General features: G+C 45.8%; 1 protein-coding gene across 1 annotated transcript in view; it reads left to right on the top strand.

Annotated features, from left to right (window-relative positions):
- Positions 1–21,416, top strand: part of POLR1A (RNA polymerase I subunit A) — a 74,733-nt gene that overhangs the window by 17,214 nt on the left and 36,103 nt on the right. The window contains exons 7-14 of the mRNA XM_023224933.2: positions 1,276–1,362; positions 2,736–2,841; positions 3,470–3,632; positions 6,187–6,357; positions 6,488–6,610; positions 9,161–9,391; positions 14,106–14,360; positions 19,250–19,441. Coding sequence (XP_023080701.2) covers positions 1,276–1,362; positions 2,736–2,841; positions 3,470–3,632; positions 6,187–6,357; positions 6,488–6,610; positions 9,161–9,391; positions 14,106–14,360; positions 19,250–19,441 — 1,328 coding nt within the window. The remainder of the gene's footprint in view (positions 1–1,275; positions 1,363–2,735; positions 2,842–3,469; positions 3,633–6,186; positions 6,358–6,487; positions 6,611–9,160; positions 9,392–14,105; positions 14,361–19,249; positions 19,442–21,416) is intronic.

Genomic DNA, 21,416 nt, shown 5'->3' with positions numbered 1-21,416 from the left:
CATCTATATTTGAGCCGTATACTCTTAATTTAGACTTTGCTGTGAGCTAGACACCCTGTCAAGTGTTAGGAACACAGACAAGGCATAGTTCCTGTCCTGATACGTGAATAAAAAGGGAAAATTGAGCAACGCTTAGTTTCAGTGGATGTATCCAGAAAAGGTTTTTTGGATTTTTGTTTTGTTCTGTTTTGTTTTAAGACAGGGTCTTACTCTGTCACCCAGGCTGGAGTGCAGTGACCCAATCCGGCTCCCTACCACCTCTGCTTCTCAGATTCAAGTGATTCTCCTGTCTCAGCCTCCCAAGTAGCTGGGATTACAGGTGTGCACCACCACACCCAACTAATTTTTGTATTTTTCGTAGAGTCAGGGTTTCCTGTGTTGGCCAGGCTGGTCTTAAACTCCTCAGGTGATATGCCTGCCTTGGCCTCCCAAAGTGCCCAGAAAGTTTTGAACCTGAAAGACACACTACTTACTTGTCTTAGTTAATCATCTAAATGCCTGGACCCTACCTCCTGAATGGCAGCCCCAAGCCTGGTTTTCTAATGTAACCTGGGTGTTGCTGGTAGACAGCATCCCAGAGTGACCTTGCTTAGTGTGAGAACCCAAGCCCAATCTATTCCTCGCACACCAGTATATTTGTAAAAAGAAGTCAGTATGTATTTACCCATAAAAATACTTATTTATCCATAATTCAACTTATGTGAACCTTTCTGGTAAAAACCAGGTAGGTAAAGATATTTATTATAATGTCACTTATAATAGCAAAATATGGAAATCAATCCAGATGTCCAATTATGAAAATATGGTTAAGTGAATTAGGAATCATCCTTAATGGAATATCACATCGCCATGAAAAATGGTGATCAGGCAAAAGCTACATAAGCAATGTGCAGAAATGCTGACGAGATGATACTAAAAGGGCAAAGTAGTGTTCAAAATCAATCCACACTGAAGATTACAGTTGTGTAAAATATTTGTATAGACAAAAGTGCTGGAAAACAATATATAAAAGTGATAGTTGTTAATGTGATGGGATTATGGGTAATGTTTTCTTTGCTTTTTTGGGAGGGGGGTTTATACAATAGCCGTATGATTTTTATTACTATAGAAATGAGATTAACGGCCAGAGGGATTCCAGGCATGAGAATATGCTACCGTAGAGATTGATTTTTGTGGTCAAGTTGCAGGCTTGTTGATAAAGAATGGATACATCCCATTGCAGAAAGAGTACCTGTTCCTGATTTATTGCACTTTGATTCTCCTCCTTGGCTCCAGGAATTGAGGAAACTCAGATGGGAAAACGAGGATACTTAACACCCACCAGTGCCCGCGAACACCTTTTTGCCCTGTGGAAGAATGAAGGTGCTGTATCAGGCTAAAGAAATAGCCTTGATCTCCTCTAGGCTTTTATTTCCTGGACTCATTAACCCTGCCTTATTACTTTTACATGGTGATGATTGTAGCTCTGTCCTGGAACTGATCCAGAGGTTTGGGGCAGTCTTCAGGGCACATTGACATTGAGATGTCATAGAGCAGGGGAGGTCATACCCAGCACCAAAAACTTGACAATTAATTACTGCAGCTGAGCCAGGTTATCAAATGACAACTGCAGGTAGGCCTCGCTTAATATAGGTTGGTGTATTTTTAGAAGGTTCAGTGTAACTTATTTTAAATGCCCATAAGTAAAATGCTTTGTCCTTCTGTGAATCAGAGAATGAACTCTGTCTTATTTAAATTGAGACTTTACTATAAGGGAAATCCTTCTTTCCTTCTGAATGTATAACAAAACCTATGCAGTATATTCAAGCCCTTGTGAGACTGTGTTGTGGAACGCTAACTATAACCTCTGTGTAATAAGCACTTACAAATGAACATGTTGTTAAAGAGGTGTCAGGGAAAAAAAAAGCACTGGAGTTAGTATGATTGCTTCTGCGGCAGGCCCTAGCACATTTTAATCTTTTTCTCACGTCACCAGAAACCTGAAATACAGCTTTGGTCCACAGAAGATCCTTTCTTGGCAGCACCTGTTAGGGGTGGGAGGAGACTAACTTAGAAAAAAATTTTTTATTCAACATATTTTTTTATGAAGATCAAAGTAATAATTATGTGTGTGATGTGTATGTGTTTTAATAGTCCAGGAGGGTGATTTAAAACAGTAAAGTTTCTTCCCCTTCCTTGCTCATCTCAGTTCCTGGGTTAAGAGCTATTGTCTCTGTAGTACCTGTTTTTATGCTGTCATATCCCCTGCATACAGACTGTCATGTACACAGAGGCTGTTTTTTGTTTTCATAAAGAAAAATAAGGCCAGGCACGTTGGCTCATGCCTCTAATCACAGTAATATGGGAGGCTGAGGCAGGTGGATCATTTGAGCCCAGAAGTTCAAGACCAGCCTGGACAACCAAGCAAAACCTCATCTCTTTAAAAAAAAAAAAGAAAAGTGCAAAAATTAGCTGGGCGTGATAGCACGCACCTGTAGTCCCAACTACTTGGAAGGCTGAGGTGGCAGGATTGCCTAAGCCTGGGAGGTCAAGGCTTTAGTGAGTCATGATCGCACCACTGCACTGCAGCCTGGGTGACAGGAGTGAGACCTTGTCTCGAAAAAGAAAAATGTGACCTTAACTCTACATATTATCTTGTATTCTGTTTTTTCCTCACTCAGTAATATTTTTATGGTTGTCCTCCCATGCCCTCAGTGATAGATTTAAATGATCTCCTCGGTTGCTTTCCAACGCAGGATTCTTTCTGAACTACCTTTTTTCGGGAATGGATGATGATGGTATGGAGTCCAGATTCAATCCCAGTGTGTTCTTTCTCGATTTCTTGGTGGTGCCACCCTCAAGGTAATACCCTTTAATTAACTTATTTCACTTGTAAAAATGCTTACTAAGGAATTGAACCGTGACCTCTAGGAGAGGTGAAAGGGCCAAGGGCACTGAGACAGAGCTGTAGTTCTGCTCCAGGTGCGGGTGGTGGGAGGGCTTGCTTTCCTTCCTGTTTGTTGTGAATGCGATAGGAATGTTAGTTGTTTTTGTTTGCTTGCTTGTTTGTTTTGAAATGGAGTCTTGTACCGTCTCCCAGGCTAGAGTGCAGTGGCATGATCCTGGCTCACTGCAACCTCTGCCTCCCAGCCTCAAGTGATTCTTCTGCCTAAGCCTCCCGAGTAGCTGGGATTACAGGCATGCATCACCACACCCAGCTAATTTTGGTCTTTTTCATAGAGATGGGGTTTCACCATGTTGGCCAGGCTGGTCTCGAACTCCTGACCTCCAGTGATCCACCCGCTGTGGCTTCCCAAAGTGCTGGGATTACAGGCTTGAGCCACCACACCCAGCCGGAATGTTGATTGGGAAGGTTGGTTGTTTTGAGCATGGTGGGGTGTGCTCCCTACAGTAGGCATGGGTGAGAGGCTGAAGAACATGACCCTTTCCTCACACTAAACATTCGTTTATTCTGTATGTCCTCCTGCAGGTATCGCCCAGTCAGTCGCCTAGGAGACCAGATGTTTACTAATGGCCAGACGGTGAACTTGCAGGCTGTCATGAAGGATGTAGTTCTGATTCGAAAACTTCTGGCCTTGATGGCCCAAGAACAGAAGCTGCCAGAGGAAGTGGCTGCACCCCGTCCAGATGAGGTCAGGGCTGCTCTGGTGCTGATGTGATGAGCACACACGCTTGGTGCTAACTCTGTGCGGTGTGGATGCAGACACGGGGTACCAGGAGATGCTTCCTGGGATGTTCTGTGCAGCTGGCGGCAGCCTTAGTGTGAGCTGTGGGCTTAGGGGGCACCTAGGAACATTAGGGGAACGCACATGGGTCTGAGCATGGAAAGGTCTGGGTTCTGTGCCGAACGACCATGCCAGGTGACCCTAGTTGAGTCCCTTTCTTATGCTAGTGTCTGCTATAAAATGCATGTGATTTGTGGTGAGATTTCACACTGAGGCTGTTCCGGGCTACCAGCTCTCAGAAGCTCTAGAAAGAATAGCCTGCTTCCCTCAGGCTCTGAGAGTGTCCCTTCTGGGTCACAGTACTAGAGCTCACGTTGTCAACTCTGTTTTAGACACATTAATGTCTCCAGCATTGGGGTCAGGAAAGCAGTATTGCAGAGTATAAATTCCTCTCAGAATAGGACAGTTTCAGCTAACGTTTCCTGAGCCCCTTCTGTGTGCCGGGTTAAATAGTAGGTCTTCAGTGGGTACAAAGGTGAATTGGGCACCCAGGAAGCTTGCTGAGGTCATCAGGATCCTTCCCAGCTCTAAAGTACTCTCTGGATGCAAATAGGCAGCCTTGGGTAGACAGACAGGATTCTCAGACTCCAGCCACTGGGACGGTCCCGCTGTCTGCCGGGCCCATCACAAGGTGGCGCCACTATCTCCTGGACACTTAAGCTGCAGGTTACACTTTGGGCTTTCTTTGGTTTTGCTTGTTTCCTGGTCGGCCAGCATTGGTGTGCTTTTAAAAACTCCTTAGTGTAAGAGAAATCGGCCATCTGCATGCCTTAGTGCAGTTTCCAAGGATAGACCATGGGATAACTGCTCCCAATGACTAGAGTTGAGAATCTTAGTTGGATGTCCCTTAAAACTCAGGCAGCCTGGCCAGGCATGATAGCTCACACCTGTAATCCCAGCACTTTGGGAGACCAAGGCAGGAGGTTCACTTGAGCCCAGGAGGTTTAGACCAGGTGGGCAACATGGCGAAACCCCATCTCTACCAAAAATACAAAGAATAGCTGGGTGTGGTGGCCCATGCCTATGGTGACAGCTACTCAGGAGGCTGAGGTGGGAGGATTGCTGGAGCCAGGGAAGTCAAGGCTGCAGTGAGCTATGATTGCACCAGTGCACTCCAGCTTGGGTGACAGAGTTAGACCCAGTGCACTCCAGCTTGGGTGACAGAGTTAGACCCCATCTCACGAATTAAAAAAAAAAAAAATTGGTCATTCCCTTTGTTGAACAAATGCTTGGTCTCTGAGGGGCAAATAGCATCTTCTGATTCCTATGCCCCAGTGTCCTCTTTCCTTGTGATTGACAGGACGTGTGTTTTCTTCCCCCTTACTCTCTGTGTTCCATCCTCATGGCAGCCCTTGCCAGGCACCGTCTAGGCACTGGGGATACGCCAGTGAGACAAGTTCTCACTCATTTTATAATCACTGGTCCTGAGCCAGGTAATGCCATGAGCAGTGAGTTGGGCTAACAGGACTCAGTCATATGCAGGTGACCATATCTCCCACTGGGACTCCAGCCAGAAGGGGACCCTGAGTGTTTTATGTAGAATACATCTATTTTCCCTCCAACTAAAGAAGACTCCTGTGTTCCTCAGGGTTGAGGACAAGCCCACTTCATCACTACTGGGTTTTCATGACATTCTCATTTACTGGATCTTCACCCACCGTCACCCTCCCACCTCAAGACACTGACAGGTTTCTTCTCTTATCTGCCCACACTGGAAGACATGGGACCATCTGTCTCCTTGTGTCATACTCAGCCAGTGGGGCCAGTAAGTGGCCAGACAGTATCAATAGGTGGTGCTCTAAACCAGCTGAAGGCAGTTGCTGTCCCCTGGGTAGGGAGTGGAGAGGAGGAGATGGAGCTAGGGGCAAAAATATTTAAAAAGGATTGGTTAAATACTCCAATGAGACTTGGCAATCAGCCAGTAACTTGATATAGCTCAGTTGAAGACCCACATCTTAATTGATGACATAGAATATCATATGGCAAACCTAATTCCTTTTAAGAAATTGTTCCACCTGCATGTTTGTAAGTGGTTTGGATCAAGTTTTTCAAAGCTATAACTAAAACTGAAACTGCATATGAGAATCGGTTATCTGGTGGGATAACAGAACTTCCTGAGAAATGTACTGATGTGGGAAGGATTTCTTAGTTTTCTTTAGGAATTGCATATTAAAGAATTTCAGCAAATGCCTTAAGAAAGGAGCATGCTTACTCATTTTGAGTTCATCTTACTACTAGAAAGAGACAGACTGGTAAATATGTAATAGTGCTGATATGTCTTATCAACATGTACTTACAAGATTGATTTATCAGCACGTTTGTCTCTGATCTGTCAGGTTCAGAGGAGATAAACTCCAGAGTGCATAGTCGTCAGAGCCAGGGTAAGAAAGAAAAATTAACTCAAGCCAGGCCTTTTGGAGCTTTTTTCCATCATTCCTGTTTTCTTGGTTTTATCTTCCAGGAAAAAGACTCTTTGATTGCTATTGACCGATCCTTTTTGAGTACACTTCCAGGCCAGTCCTTCATAGACAAACTTTACAACATTTGGATTCGCCTTCAGAGCCACGTCAATATTGTGTTTGATAGTGAGATGGACAAACTAATGATGGACAAGTACCCAGGCATTAGGCAGGTGAGCAAAAACTGGATTCCCATTGCTAGCTGCAGAGGATAAACAATAAACATTTTGTATTGAAACAAGAAACTAATAAGCCTACTGGAATTCTTGTTGAATGTTATTATGACCTTTTTTCTCCATAAAGATCCTGGAGAAGAAAGAAGGCCTGTTCCGAAAACACATGATGGGAAAGCGAGTGGACTACGCTGCGCGCTCAGTCATCTGCCCAGACATGTACATCAATACCAACGAAATTGGAATTCCCATGGTGTGTGTGTGTGTGTGTATGTGTGTGTGTGTGTGTGCGGGGCTCATTTGCTCCCTGTGGGTGGCAGATAGGAATGCCACAAAGGGCTGGGGACGGGATGTGCAGCAGATTATAGTGGCTTGAGCAGAACTAGCTTCTGCCTCTTCCTGGACAGCCCATGAGGAGGTGACTGGAAGCCACATGATGGCATTGCTCTCACTCCTTGCCAGGCTTACAGACACCTTCTACCCACAAGTCAGCACTAGGGAGCTGATTGCGGAGTATTCCACATCCCTGCCCACATAGCTTCCTCCTGCCCACCTCAGCCTAGTCTTTTGACCTTCCTCACCAAATTGAATACATGACAGGGGAGAGGAAGAGGGCATGGGGTCCAGGCGTCAGAAATGCGTACCCCAGGTTACTGGGAAGAGGAAAGGGAGTGAGTCCTGGAGAGAGGCGTGTGCATGTTGCCCATGCCTTGTTTTGCTTCTCAGGGTAAGCAGCTTACTATTCACCTGTTAGTGCTCTCCCCCAACCCCCTCCGGGAGCCGGTTTCATTTTCTCACTTCCTTAGCGCTTCACGCCATGGTGCTCAGCAGCAGCAGCCTTTAATGAGCTTCCTCCTTAATGGGCCTCGAGGTCAGTAATGTGAAGGTGGTTTAATTTCCCTCTGTGGAGAGCCTCATTTCCTCGCACGCCACCCACTCCACCCCTCTCTGGGGACTGGTGATGAGCAGCGCTGAAGTGTTCTTTCCGATCATCCTATGTCCCCATGGCCTCATCTCTCCGTGGCACACTTGGGCTTCCTGGACAAAGGCATGATGCATGAGGAGACAGGAGTCCGAGAAGGCCCAGTCCTGTGCCCACTGCCTCCTGGGAACCATAGTCCTTGCATCCGAAAGCTGGATCACATGGTGAGGACCAGCTTTGTGAAGTCCAGTGGTGACATTCCCAAATCTGAGGCCCCGAGGAGACATGTAGCAACTTTTGGTTGCCCTCTCTGGACAGAAGGCAGGGACCACCCTTGTTAGCCTTGACCTCATAGTGCCTACAGCGTCCCCAGCTCTGCGAGAGACCTTCCGTGCTGCCTCTTCTGTCTTCTAAGGTGCTGGGTTCTCATTCGTGGATCTGGGTTTGTTTGGTAGTGGCTTGTCCCTGGAGGAGAGACTCCGAAGTCACTTCTCTGCCCACCTGCAGACTGCTGCGAGTCTCAGGGCCATGGTGGCCTGGGGTGTAGGTATTCCTCACAGTATAGCTGGGAAGAGCAGAGCAGATAGAACTGCCTCTGGCCTCTTGGATCACACGCTTCCCATAGAGTACTGTTGACAGGTGCCACAGGAGCAAGGAGCTAGAGACCAGCAGTGAAGCACAGACTAGTGTGTTCCCATATAAAGCAGTATCCAGGGGTGGAGACAGGCAGTAAATACATGAACAAGTATAGATATGCTCTGTTGAACGGTGATGGGTGGTAAGTGCATCAGCAATAGTAGAGCAGGCTCAGGCTGAGGAGTGCAGGGGCTGGGGTAGCCCCAGGAGCCTTCTGAGAAAGTGCTGCTGCAAGGGACCTGTACAAAGCTAGACGAGTTCCTTTATGTAGGATGTCTCAGAGCCTCTGGTGTGTTTGTGTACATTTGGAAGGTACATTAGAGATTTATAATATTCAGTAGCTCAAAACCTCATTTAAACAGGGAACTTGTTTTACTTGGAGCGTCTCCCAGGCCTAACTTTAAACACAGCACACTGCATTTTCTTAGGTGTCAGAGGAAGGTGTCAGTTTCGTCTCAGGTACCACCTTGATTGTAATGGCTGCTGCAGAACTGGAGCTGAGAGATTCCAATGCCATGTCTGGGCTCAGGGACAGCGCCATGATCCGTTAGTGATGTCTGCCGGGGTGGATGAGGAATGTTGTGGTATTTGAGGACAGGTATTTGCCACCTGTCTCAAGCAAGTGCCCCATGCCACCTTTGGGAACTTTGAATTTATTGACAGATAAGAAAATGAAGTTTTAGAGTGGCTTAAAAAATTAGCCGGGCGTGGTGGCTCACACCTGTAATCCCAGCACTTTAGGAGGCCAAGGTGGGCAGATCAACTGAGGTTGGGAGTTCGCGACCAGCCTGACCAACATGGAGAAACCCCATCTCTACTAAAAATACAAAATTAGCTGGGTGTGGTGGTGCATGCCTGTAATCCCAGCTACTCGGGAGAATTGCTTGAACCCAGGAGGCAGAGATTGTGGTGAGCCGAGATCACGCCACTGCACTCCAGCCTGGGCAACAAGAGCAAAACTCCATCTCAAAAAAAAATTAAAAAAAAAAAAATTGTAATATATAACTGCTGCGCTTATTCTCCTCAGACTAACTGCTGGAAAAGGAGGCCTAGTCTCTATACCGTTAAGGGAGTAGCAGAAGACAGGCAGGATGTTACTTTGCTCACTGGAAGGCCTTCTTGGCCAAGTCAGACAGCTCCTCCTCATCTTGGGGGAAAAGACACAGCCTATTGAGACAGATTTGGGGTCCATGAGGCCTTTTTTTCTCCCTGCCCTGATTTGCTACCTCCATTCCTCATTTCCAGGTATTTGCCACGAAACTGACCTACCCGCAGCCAGTTACCCCGTGGAATGTTCAGGAACTTAGGCAAGCGGTTATCAACGGCCCCAATGTGCACCCAGGAGCCTCCATGGTCATCAATGAGGACGGCAGCCGCACAGCCCTGAGTGCTGTGGACATGACCCAGCGAGAGGCCGTGGCCAAGCAGCTCCTGACCCCAGCCACGGGGGCACCTAAGCCCCAGGGGACAAAAATTGTGAGTATGGGCAGCTTTGGTCAGGGACTTATCTGGCTCCTGTTCGGATCTTGGTAACTGGTGGCCATCAGGTTTGGCTCCAGTGCACGCTGACACAGGAGCCCATCCCTAGGAGGAAACTCCCCCACACGTGGGTGGCTTTTAAGATTCACCTTGTAGTCCCTGGGCAGAAGAATGACTGCCCTTAAACAGGCCAACTCAAAGGGTAGTCCCCAGACCAGCATCAGCAGCATCCCCGGAGCCTGTGAGCAATGCGGATCCCCCCACCCCTAGTGAATTTGAATCTCTGAGAATAGAGTTCGGAATCTTTCTTTATCATGCTTTCCAGAGGGTTCTTCTGCATGCTGTTGTTTGAGAGCCACTCTTAGGAAGGCAGTGCTCTGTGCCAGTGATAACCAACAAGTGGCAGGTTATAACTAATGTTTCCATTTTGGGCAATTGCTAATGCCAGCCCATAGTGCTGTGGGAGGGAATCCTGAGGCTCTATCTGGTTCCACTGGAAGGAGCACATGATCAATTAACAATGTTGCTGAATGCATGAAATCAGCAGGTGACAGCTCTGTGGCTCTGTCACGTCATAGCCATTCCTGCTGGGAGGGGAGTAGCAGATGACCCCTAACTAGGCAACAGTGGCAGCAGTTGTTGGAGGGAAATGGATTCGACTTGGGTGTAATCCACAAGTGACTACCGGAGTCAATGGGTGACTGCCTGGATTTTCCTCACCCACCTGCACAGCAGGCAGCCATCTCCTTGCCCTCTGCCCACCCATACCCCATGGCTGACCTGCTCTTCTTTAACACTGAGTTCAGCTCTGCAAAGTTGCATCAGCTTTGGAGAAACTTTGGAGGAACCGAGAGGAAAAGGAAATGCTCCTGGCCTTGCGGCGGTGCTCATCACTGCTCACCACAGGCCTTCTTGCTTCCTCTGGTTCTCACTGCCGTCCTGAGGGACAGCAGTAATACACCACCTGCTTTCTCCTTTGGCGATGGGGCACATGCAAACACAGATCAAGTCACCTCTTTTGTTCTTCTCTAGTGCACAAAGTAAGGTTTGTATTCAGGTTCGTAGAATCAGTCTGCCTTTCCTAAGTGCCTGGTGTTTGGCTAGGCACTCTGTGAGCAATGCAAAAAGAAGCAAGGTGTATTTCACTTCACTTACATTTAACTCAGGTCAACCATGTGAAACAGACTCACAATAGGAAAGGATGAGAGAGAGACTAGGAGAAGCGGTGAGGGATGAGGCAGTACTGATGCCCCCTGCATGCTAGCACTTTGCAGTCCCTGTGGACGGATCCTCACCACCCTGGAGTTGACAGCATGGTGGGGGAACCACTAGGAAATGAGCATATAAATGTATTGCTGTTGCGGAGGGGTGTGGAAGACACCACAGGGAACAGCAGTGACAGACAGTGACTTTAAGCATATAATGCCGAAGAAGAAACAAGTTTGAGGGCAATGTGCAGGGCAAGTGAGCAGGGGGAGTTTGGGGTCATCAGGAGGCAGCTGTGAGCCAGGTGCTGGGGCCAGCCTCAGGGCTAAAGAGGGGCTGAAGGCAGCGAACTCTAGCTGCTCCCTCAGGCCTTAGCAAGCCCTCATTCCTCTGGGGTCAGATAGTAAATATTTCTGTGGTCCTGGGCTGTGCAGGCTCCGCTGTAGCTGCTCAGCTCTGCCACCTAATGCCAAAGCAGCCACAGATAGTACACAAATAGGCATGGCTGTGTTCCAATAAAACTTTATTTACAGAACCAGGTGGCCAGCCTGAGGACTGTAGTCTGCTACCCCCAAAACTGTGATTTTTTTTTTTTTTTTCTTGAGACAAGGTCTCACTCTGTCTCCCAGGCTGAAGTGCAGTGGCGCAATCACAGCTTGCTGCAGCTGCCACCTCCGGGGCTCAGGTGATCCTCCTGACTCAGCCTCCCGAGTAGCTGGGACCACAGGTGTGGCTAATTTGTGTATTTTCTGTAGACATGGTTTCACCATGTTGCCCAGGCTGGTTTCCAACTCCTGGGCTCAAGAGATCTGCCTTCCTCAGCCTCCCGAAGCTCTGGGATTACAGGCATGAGCCACTGCTCCTGGCCTGTGATTTTTGAAGACTTTGGTTAATGTGCTGCGTATGGGCCAGGGCAAGGCTGAAGGCTGTGTGAGGCTGATTGGGAAGGAAACACTGAGGTCTGGGTGAGGAGGAACCACAGGCTAGGTGAGGAGGGGAAAGGCCAAAAGGACCCATTTCCCCTGTGAGGTATGAAAGCTCTGCCCCATCCCCTGGGCCTTGTAAATAAAAGAGGAAATGGCCCAAAGATCCAAGGCTCATTGCCCTGTTCAGCAGCCTGCTAGAAGCCGGCCTTTGGCTCCGAGCCTGCCTCTTAAATCTCTGACCCTGGGGGCACTGGGGCACCTTAATTTTCACTGCAGTATTTATTTAGAGACAAGAGAAAGGAAGGGCCTCGGGTTTGGGTTGGCAAGGGGAATACCCTGTGCTCCAGGGCTTCTGTTTGGATTGGCCAGTGCCTACCAGACTGGCCTGTGTACCTTCCCAGCTGTGGTAAGTTTGCTTACGCTGGAGGATGTCTCAAATTTGCAAGACTCAAACCCTAGGCCCAGCCTGGCTGTATGGGCTTGGGCCAAAGATCTAGGCAGTTCCTCCCTTGAGAGGCTAAAGAAAGAAGACCTCAGTTTGTATGACGCAGTCAGACGGCAGCCAGTGCCCTGGGCAGATGCTCATGGGAACCCTCAGAGTTTAGGTCTCCTTGGAAACATGGGACTTGGCAATGGGGAGGGGAAGGTTTGAATTCCTTGGGGAGCAAAATGATGGACTCCATGCTAGGTACTTTTAGGACTGCTTTGTAGCACATGAGGAGTTTGCTCCCTGCTTCCCTGAGCTAGAGAGAGAGAACTTTTAACCTCACTGAACAGGAACTGGGGAGAGAGTTTTGGGGAGCATCTCTTAATTGCTTCTAGCCTCTCTCTTTAGTGAACTTTCTCATGCAGTTTCATAAATGTAGGCAACATAAGAAGAAACTAGACTTCCAATAATTTGTTGTTTTCTCCTACCTGCTATCTGTTGTGATTCAGAGGAGATTTGGGGTGGCAGAGATTTCACCAAGTCTCCATAAGTCCTTTGTACTACTAAGAGTATCTCTTTAAAATGCATGGGGTGGCAGTTACCTTCATGCATTTGTCTTTTAAGGTGTCACTTTATGTTCAGTGTTTAGGAGGCCCAGTAGTTAATATAATTAAAGATAAGGGTGGTAAGGGTCTTAATAGGCGCTACGGGAAAGTCAGCTTTGTGAGAGAGATGTCTGTCTCAAGGACATGACCAGCCAGGTATTTATAAGGGGGAAAAAGTATGAGCAGTGGCTGTCTTAGAGGGGTACAATTACTTGTGATTTTTAAATCCTTATCTTTAAAATTGTATTTTCTGTATTCCTTCCCGCAATAAGCATAACACTTGTTCAATATTTCTTTCTTTCTTTAAAAATAAGTGAAGATCTTTTTTTACAATTTACAGAAGCATCACATATTCATTATAGGAAGAACAATGCTAAGATGTAGGAAAGTAGCTCAGTGTGGTGGCTCGTGCCTGTAATTCCAGCACTTTGGGAGGCCAAGCCAGGAACATCATTTGAGGCTAGGAGGTTGAAGCTGCAGTGAGCCATGATTATACCGCTATACTTCAGCCTGGCAACAGAGAGAGACCCTGTCTCAGAAAAATAGTAACAGCCTAGAGAGGATCCAAGCACCCCTTTCCCATATAGACACACACACACACACACACACACACACACACAGAAGCTGGGTTGGTTTTTAAATTGCTTTTTTTTCATCACGTCACATGCCACCTGGGTTTTTTTTTCTTTGCTGTAATACATTATTGCCATCACTTCAGACCTTGTATATATTTACCTTATCCTTGTTCATCACTGCATAATATTCCATAGTGTGGATACACTATTGTCACTTCTATGGGGCAGTCAGGTTATTTCTAGCCTTTGCTGCTGTAAATGCTGCTGCATGGACATACATACTCATCTAACCTGTGTGGGTGCTTTTTTTTCCCCTGAAGAGCCAACAGGAAATGTGTTTTAAGTGTTCTAATAGCTATTTTCAAACTCCGTTCCCAAAAGACGATGACCATGTACAGTTCCTAATTTTTGAAGTGCAATAAAGTGTTCTCTGAGGGCATTGAACTAACTAAGAACCCTGTTCTGGCTCTGCTGTATGAAGCTGGGCAAATTTTTTGTGAAATGCAGAATTTCTGTTTAGAATAATGTACTCACATGTGATCATGGGGGGATTTGAGAGTCTGCCAGTGCCTTTCAAACCCAGTGGTTTTATGGTTATGTCTTCATTTTGTTATGGTTATGTCTTCAGGAGTTGTATCCATTTCTTTCTTCAGATTAGTTTTCAGAGGAATCCAGGAACCTGGGAGGGCTATGCCTCTCTGAAGAAGACAAAGACCTTGGTCTTATTTGTTGCTTATACTTCTGAGCCTAGAGCCAAGATCAGGGTTGTAAAGGGCCAGGACCAGAAGGGCCTAGGAGGTATTTCTCAGAGATTTCTAGGGTTTTGCTCCAGATTAAAAATTCCGCTTGCATTTAGCCGACTACAACATGAGACAGAAGCCACGCCTTGGCCAAGTTGAGGTGAGCACTTGGAAAGAGCAGTGGTGATACTGATGTTTGCACTGATCACCTACCTGTCTACTCGGTTCGCAGGTGTGCCGGCATGTGAAGAATGGGGACATTCTGCTACTAAACCGACAGCCCACCCTGCACAGACCCTCCATCCAGGCCCACCATGCCCGCATCCTGCCTGAAGAGAAAGTGCTGCGACTCCACTATGCCAACTGCAAGGCCTATAATGCCGACTTTGATGGAGATGAGATGAATGCCCATTTCCCCCAGAGTGAGCTGGGCCGGGCGGAGGCCTACGTCCTGGCCTGCACTGATCAGCAGTACCTTGTTCCCAAGGTAAGTCTGACCTTGAGGCCGTTCCGTGGTCATCGTCAGCATGACTTAGCACTTTTAACTTGGGCCCTGCCAGCCCCTGGGGTCACTGGGCAGTTCCGGGACAGGGGCACCTGGAATGGAGGGTCCTGGTTTCTCCCAGGCGGGGCTTTTAGCCCATCTAGTTGCTTAGAGGCTGGGAAATGTTTCTGTCTTGCTACGTTGTAAATTGTAAATCAGGACAGAAATTGTGATAGCCATCCCAGAAAGCCTACCTTAGTAGCTATATAATAGATCTTGTATTCAACACTTAAGTTTGGATTCTGCAACTTAGTAGCCCCTGGCTAGCATTAGCATCCCAACACTGTAATGGTTCTCGTGGTCCACAGATGACTTTGATCCTTTGTTCTGACAAACATGAGTTTTAAGAAGCAGCCTAACCCCAAGGGCCCAGAAGAAATCCCCCATCAGCCCGCGAAGGCATCTTCTCTCCTCTTTGAATGCCTTCCTTCTTTCTCCAAGTTCAGTCCTCAAGGGCAACCCCATGTGGTCACAGCTATCCAGAGGGACATGTGGGAAGGATAGAACTTCCTCCCCCATCTCCTGAGCAGCTGACTCGTGACCAGGAGTGGCAGGGGCCTGAGTTAGCATGTGCTCATGGGAGGGACAGAGCAGGGAAAGAGGCAGGCTGCAGGGAAGAAGACACAGTGTGTTCCAGTGCCTGCTTCACCCTCACCACCCACCCAAAGGTCTGAGGCCTCCTAAATTATAAGCTGTTTGCACCACAGTGATTCACAGTTATACATCATTCATTTGGATTGTGGTGGAGTATGAAGAATAACTGTTTAATGTCAAACCAAGGCTCCCATTTCCCAAGTACTTTTTCAGTGCCATGCACTGTGCAGAGAGCACTTTGGAGGCTCCTCATTTCACCCTCCCCACAGTCCTTGGAGGTAGGTGCTATTCATGTCCACATTTTACACTTGAAGCATTTGTGTAACTTATCCAGGGACGCTCAGCTGAGAAGCAGGAGGAAGGACAAGGAGCTCCCAGATCTTCCTGGGGTTTGTGCTGCCGCAGGGATGGAGAGCTCTGTGAGTGCCAGGGGCTGCTCAGAGATGCCTGGCGTCAAACAGCATCCTCTGCTCCTTGGAGCTTCTCTGTTCCCATCAGCTGTCTGCCACTAGGGAATCAGGCAGGTGGCCAGGAGCCCGGCTTCCCAGACCCATTTCCCACCAGATGCACCACTGTGGCTTCACAAGGATCCCAGTTGTTTAAGTTGGCCTTTCCCTTCTCTGCCCACCTTTGTTGGCTGTGGATTAGCGAAGGGACTAGATGTAGGAAGAAGTGGTGAAGGGCCTACCCAGATTACTTGGAAATTTTTTTAAAAAATACATTTGCTAATTTGAAGGCCGGGCGCGGTGGCTCAAGCCTGTAATCCCAGCACTTTGGGAGGCCGAGACGGGCGGATCACGAGGTCAGGAGATCGAGACCATCCTGACTAACACGGTGAAACCCCCGTCTCTACTAAAAATACAAAAAAATTAGCCGGGCGAGGTGGCCGGCACCTGTGGTCCCAGCTACTCGGGAGGCTGAGGCAGGAGAATGGCGTGAACCCGGGAGGCGGAGGTTGCAGTGAGCTGAGATCCAGCCACTGCACTCCAGCCTGGGCGACAGAGCAAGACTCCGTCTCAAAAAAAATAAAAATAAAAAATAAAAATACATCTGCTAATTTGAAAAGTAGCTTTTTATGTTTTCATATAAATAATAATGTGGCTCTCGTGGTGGGGGCAGTAAAAGCTGCCATTTATTAAGTGGGCCACGGGCCTTAGACACTGCTGTAAGCAGTTGGCAGACATTCCGTTCTTTATGAGGTTCGTGTGATTTTCAGACAAGGAAACACCAAGTGAGTAATATGTCAGCCAGCAATGAGGCCAAGACTCGAACCCAGCAGCTTTGGACGACATCCCCCCCACCCCCCGTCCATGTGCTTGCCTGTGCGTATTCTTAGCATTTTCTTAGCCCCACTCGACAGGCGAGGCTGGGATTAAGGGAAGGCAGGTGACAGGAAGTGGCTCCCAGGACTGTGTGGGTCTCTGACTCTATAGCAGCCGAGTCATATTTCACCAGAGGGGATGCTACCAGAGAGCAGCAGATGATTTTTTGCTGGCAGAGTGACCTGAGGCATTAGCCACGTGGAGAGTTGAGGTGGTGTAAAGTCCTCAGGCCAATGACCTTGAATGTGCTGTGTTTGATTTTGATTGAATAAGGTGCAAAAGCCGTAGGAGACTTCATGCTTACATTGTGTCCTGCAGTGGACTGACTTATGTAAATCCACGTGGGCCTCATCACATGCTCATATGCCTATGAGTTTTAGGTTGGGCGTACACTTAAGGGAGGCAGGAGAACACAGGTAAATAAGCTTAAGGTCAGTAAATTAATTTATTAAAAAAAGCTTGTGGGAGATGGCTTTGAAGATTCACTGTACTTTCATTCACTTTCTTTTGTCAGAGGTAAAGAGCTTTTGATTCTTGCTAAATTTTATTTAGTCCTTGGTGTAAATGCCAAGAAGTGGAATCCTTATATTTGCTAATGGTTATAAAAATGCAACATGTCTTTATTGGCAGAGTCCTAAAAGGACAAGAGCTGATTTGGTTAAACTAGGAAAACCAGTATTATGGGGTCATTTTTCTTAGTGTATCTTTATTTCCCTTAGTTTCCATATTTATTTATTTATAATTCCATTTCTTCTGTATTACCAGGTTCTTTCCCTTAACTAACCATAATACCAAATTAAAGTACGTTTTGTCATTAGTTTTATGTACTTAGTAGAGTTTTGTGGCATCTTTTTACTTAAAGTAGGAGTTGAATGGAACTCTATTTCTTTTCCATGAGAACAGTTAAACTTTTCATTTATGTGTTACTTTTTGGACTAATTTTTTTTTCCTTCTGTTTATTTATTGAGGGCCCATGCTTTGTGGAAAGTTTTTAAGCAAAGCTTGAGATATGTTTCCTGACTTCTACCTAGTCAGCTAGAAAATTCAAATTACAGAATACCCTATTCCCAAAGCGTCCTGACCAGAGACATTAATTGTAATGTCATTTTGCTGTGCTATTAAGGAGAATAGTAAAGCTGACAATTTTCTGGGATTTTGATTCAGAGATGTTCTTTCTGATTCTCAGCAGGATTTAGGAAATTTAGAATTATAAGTAGACCTTTCCTAATTTGCTTTAATCAGCATTCTGCCATGTAATTTGTGATGATTGCATTGAAAGCGATTTAGCCATCAAAGTAATTGTCTAGTCACGGAAAAATCTGGACAGAGAGAGGAAAAGGCACTGAATAGATCACAGAACCTGTAATTATGTTCTTTAAGGAAGAAAACAAAAGGAAAGATCAGTATCTGCCCGCCAAAGACTGTGAGATGAGTCAAATGCATAATACTGGTTTGGCTTTTTCCCCCAAGCAAAATAAGACCCTCTAGGCAACAAGAGGTAGAGTGTAATTTTTTATGTATGTTATTAAGTCAAAGCCTTCATAAGAGGGGCTGTGTGCTCCATCTGATCTTGCCTTAGGTCTGTGCCACCTTTCCAGCCCATCTGTAATCGTTATCTTTGAGTTTACATAGAGCCTATCACTGTAGTGTTAAGACCATTTGACCAGGATCCTTTTTTAGCCTTTGAGTTAGTACACGTGGTTAAATTTCTGGTGCTTCTCCCAGGCTGCATTTGTGAGTTCCCTTTGCCTTAATTATAAAACATGACCATACTGTTGGCTAGTATTTACCAAATAATCAAATGATTAACAATCTTTATATCCAAGGCACAGGTTTTTCTCAAATTCCTATAAACATTGAAAAGTTTACAAAAGCTACATCTTAAAGAACATCAGTGAGCAGAGCTATTCTTACTTTAGTGTGCGTTATGTTGCCATGAACACAGACCCGACAGATAAGGTTCGGGAGACTGGGGATCAGAATGGCTGTGAAAGTGTCAGATGAAATTAATGCACTCACCAAATCTCAGGCTTTTCATAAAAGCCCTTGTTTTTGGCATCTGGTAGATAACAGCCTTTATTAAGGGCCCACCATGAACCCTGTGCTGTGTTGTGAAGAGATAACTAATAATGGCTCTTCTCCCTTCTGCAATCATGTACGTCAGTCAGGCCCACTGACAGCTCTCTTGAGGAATCTGCCGGAACCCCTTCCTCCCAACACTGGCCAACTCGCCCCTCAGGCCTCAGCTGTAAAACTGCCCTTCAGAGAGGCTATTTCTGACCATCCTCTTCACCTCAAATCTATATTATGACCCACCCTGTTATTTTCCTCTTTAGCATTTAAAACACTTTGTGATACTGTATTTGTTTACTGTCTAATTCTTCTTCATCATAAGGGACCATGTCTGTTTGGTCCACTGGAGTACAGAAAAGCCTACCCAGGGCCTAGGCATTCAGGAGGCTCCTGATAAATATTTGTTGAGTGCATGACTGATTTACAGAAGAGCCAGGCCAGAAATGTGTGAAAAATGCTAAAGCATATAACCAAAGTATAAAAACAAGAACACAGCTGACAGCAGCCAGACCAAATTTAGGCATAAATGCCAAAAATATGCTGGAGTAACTAGAACCAGATGGGATTAAACAGAGAAGGCTTGGGGAACTGGATGAGTTTGAAACAGTTTTGATACAGGATAGTGGGCAAATGGCAAATGTAGAGGTCAGTGCTAAACCCTGGTCATGTGCTTTGTGAAGCAGTTTGCTCCCAAGCAGGAACATAGTGAGGACGTGGGCCAGACAAGACAGGGATATAAGAAGGGCTCTTGCTAGAAAGTGGCTTCCAGGCAGGTGATTAGGGATTAGAGTTTGACTTAAGATTTGTTTTCATTCTTCTTGTGTTGTCTGTTTTGGCTTATAGGATGGCCAACCATTGGCGGGACTGATCCAGGATCACATGGTTTCAGGTGCAAGCATGACTACTCGGGGTTGCTTTTTCACCCGGGAGCAGTATATGGAGCTGGTGTACCGAGGACTCACAGACAAAGTGGGGCGCGTGAAGCTTTTTCCTCCTTCCATCCTGAAGCCCTTTCCACTGTGGACAGGAAAACAGGTAATTGGGAGAGAACAACCAGTGTATGTAACAAAAGGAAATAGGCCACTCATGTAAAACGTTTTATTCTCAGAGGAGCCTAGACCAGAGACAGAGAAATGGCTAAGCCAGCAATAGTCTGACTTTCTTTCCCTTTTGTTTGGGGAAAGAGTCTGAGTGGCTTCCTGAGTCTGAGTGGCTTCAAGGGAGTGTCTAGCAAGAGTAGACTGCATAGTAGCCAGGCACCGTGGCTCACGCCTGTAATCCCAACATTTTAGGAGGCCGAGGTGGGTGGATCACCTGAGGTCAGGAGTTCAAGACCAGCCTGGCTAACATGGTGAAACCCCATCTCTACTAAAAATACAAAATTAGCTGGGCGTGGAAGTGCACACCTGTAATCCCAGCTACTCTGGAGGCTGAGGCAAGAGAATCGCTTGAACCTAGGAGGTGAAGGTTGCAGTGAGCCAAGATCATGCCACTGCACTCCTGCCTGGGCAACAGAGTGAGACTCCGTCTCCAAAAAAAAAAAAAAAAAACTAGACTGCATAGTTTCTGTCCTTTGCTTCTACCTTAAATTTGGCGTCCTCATACTACAAATATGGTGGTAATAGGCAGTGGTGCTGGTGGAGTAATAGTCATATTTGTTGGGAAGTTCCATGTGTTTGCTGAGTGCTGTAGACACATTATCTGATTTAATCCTCACAACTAATCTGCAATGCAGAGACCATTATTATCTCCCTTTAGGAGATGATAAATTACGTGCCCAAGACTACAGGAGGCAGATCAAACCCAGGACTTTTCAACCCTCAAAACATCATACCATACTTCTTCTCAAAGTAACAAAATTACATGATATGTGGTGACCAAATGATGAAAAACAGTAAAATATGTTCTTCTACTATTGCCTGAGTCTCCAAGATCAGCCTTAAGGATCAACTTCTAGTTGGCTATGTGATCTTAGCCCTGCGGGTCTCAGTTCCTCATCATTTCCTGGGACAGTAGAAATTAACTTTCTAAGCTAAGTTCTGATTCTAAACATGGTTTTTCTCTTTGAAACCAGACTGAGCCACAAACAAATTCTTGTGTAGTATAGTCACTCTTGCCCTTTTCACCTATTTGCAAAAGAAATAGCCTGTACCAACCTTTAGAGACACACTAAAAAATCTCACCCGTGACAGAAGCAAAACCTGGACCTATTTCCTAATTTTATTTGGTACAAAGGATTTTAAAAGGATTCAAGGTGTGGCCCCTGGGCATAATGAAATTACATTGGAAATCAGCAAACAAGATGTTTGGAAAAGCCCTCAATATTTGTACTTCTAAATAATGTACTTCTTAAGTAGCTCATGGGTCAAAAGAATCTAAAGGAAAATTAGAAATCATTCAGAAGTAGATGAAATGAAAGCACAACATATAATTTGTGGGATGCCACTTAAGCAAAACTTAAGGGGGAAATTTATACATAAAATGCCTAGGTTGAAAAGAAGAAAAAGGGTCCCAAATCAATGACTTCAGCTTCAAGTTGATGATCTCTAAGGTCTCTTCCTGCTCTCCAGTTCTTAGTTTGTGGACCTGCAACTTGATTTTCCTTTTTAAGCCAACCTTGCATTCCTGGATAAACCTTCCTTGGTCATGAGGTATTATCCTTTTTATATATTATTGAATTCAATTTGCTAATATTTTGTTTAGAATTTTTTTACTTCTGTGTTTGTGATAGATATTGGTCTGTAGTTTTATTTTCTTATAATACGTTTGTTTGGTTTTGGTATCAGGGTAATGCTGGCCTCATAGAATGAAGTGTTAGGAGGTATTTCCTCTGATTTTCTTTAAGAGTTAGTATAGTACTATATTATATTATTTATTCCTTAAATATGTTGTAGAATTCACCAGTGAAGGCATCTGGGCCTAGAGTTTCTTTGTGGGAAGGGTTTCTTTCTTTCTTTCTTTCTTTTCTTTTCTTTTCTTTTCTTTCTTTTTTTTTTTTTTTTTTTTTTTT

Source organism: Piliocolobus tephrosceles, chromosome 15 (assembly GCF_002776525.5).
Source record: "Piliocolobus tephrosceles isolate RC106 chromosome 15, ASM277652v3, whole genome shotgun sequence".
Classification (NCBI taxonomy): Eukaryota; Metazoa; Chordata; class Mammalia; order Primates; family Cercopithecidae; genus Piliocolobus; species Piliocolobus tephrosceles.
The sequence above is the reverse complement of the archived record's forward strand: the minus strand, read 5'-3'. Positions and strand labels throughout refer to the sequence as shown.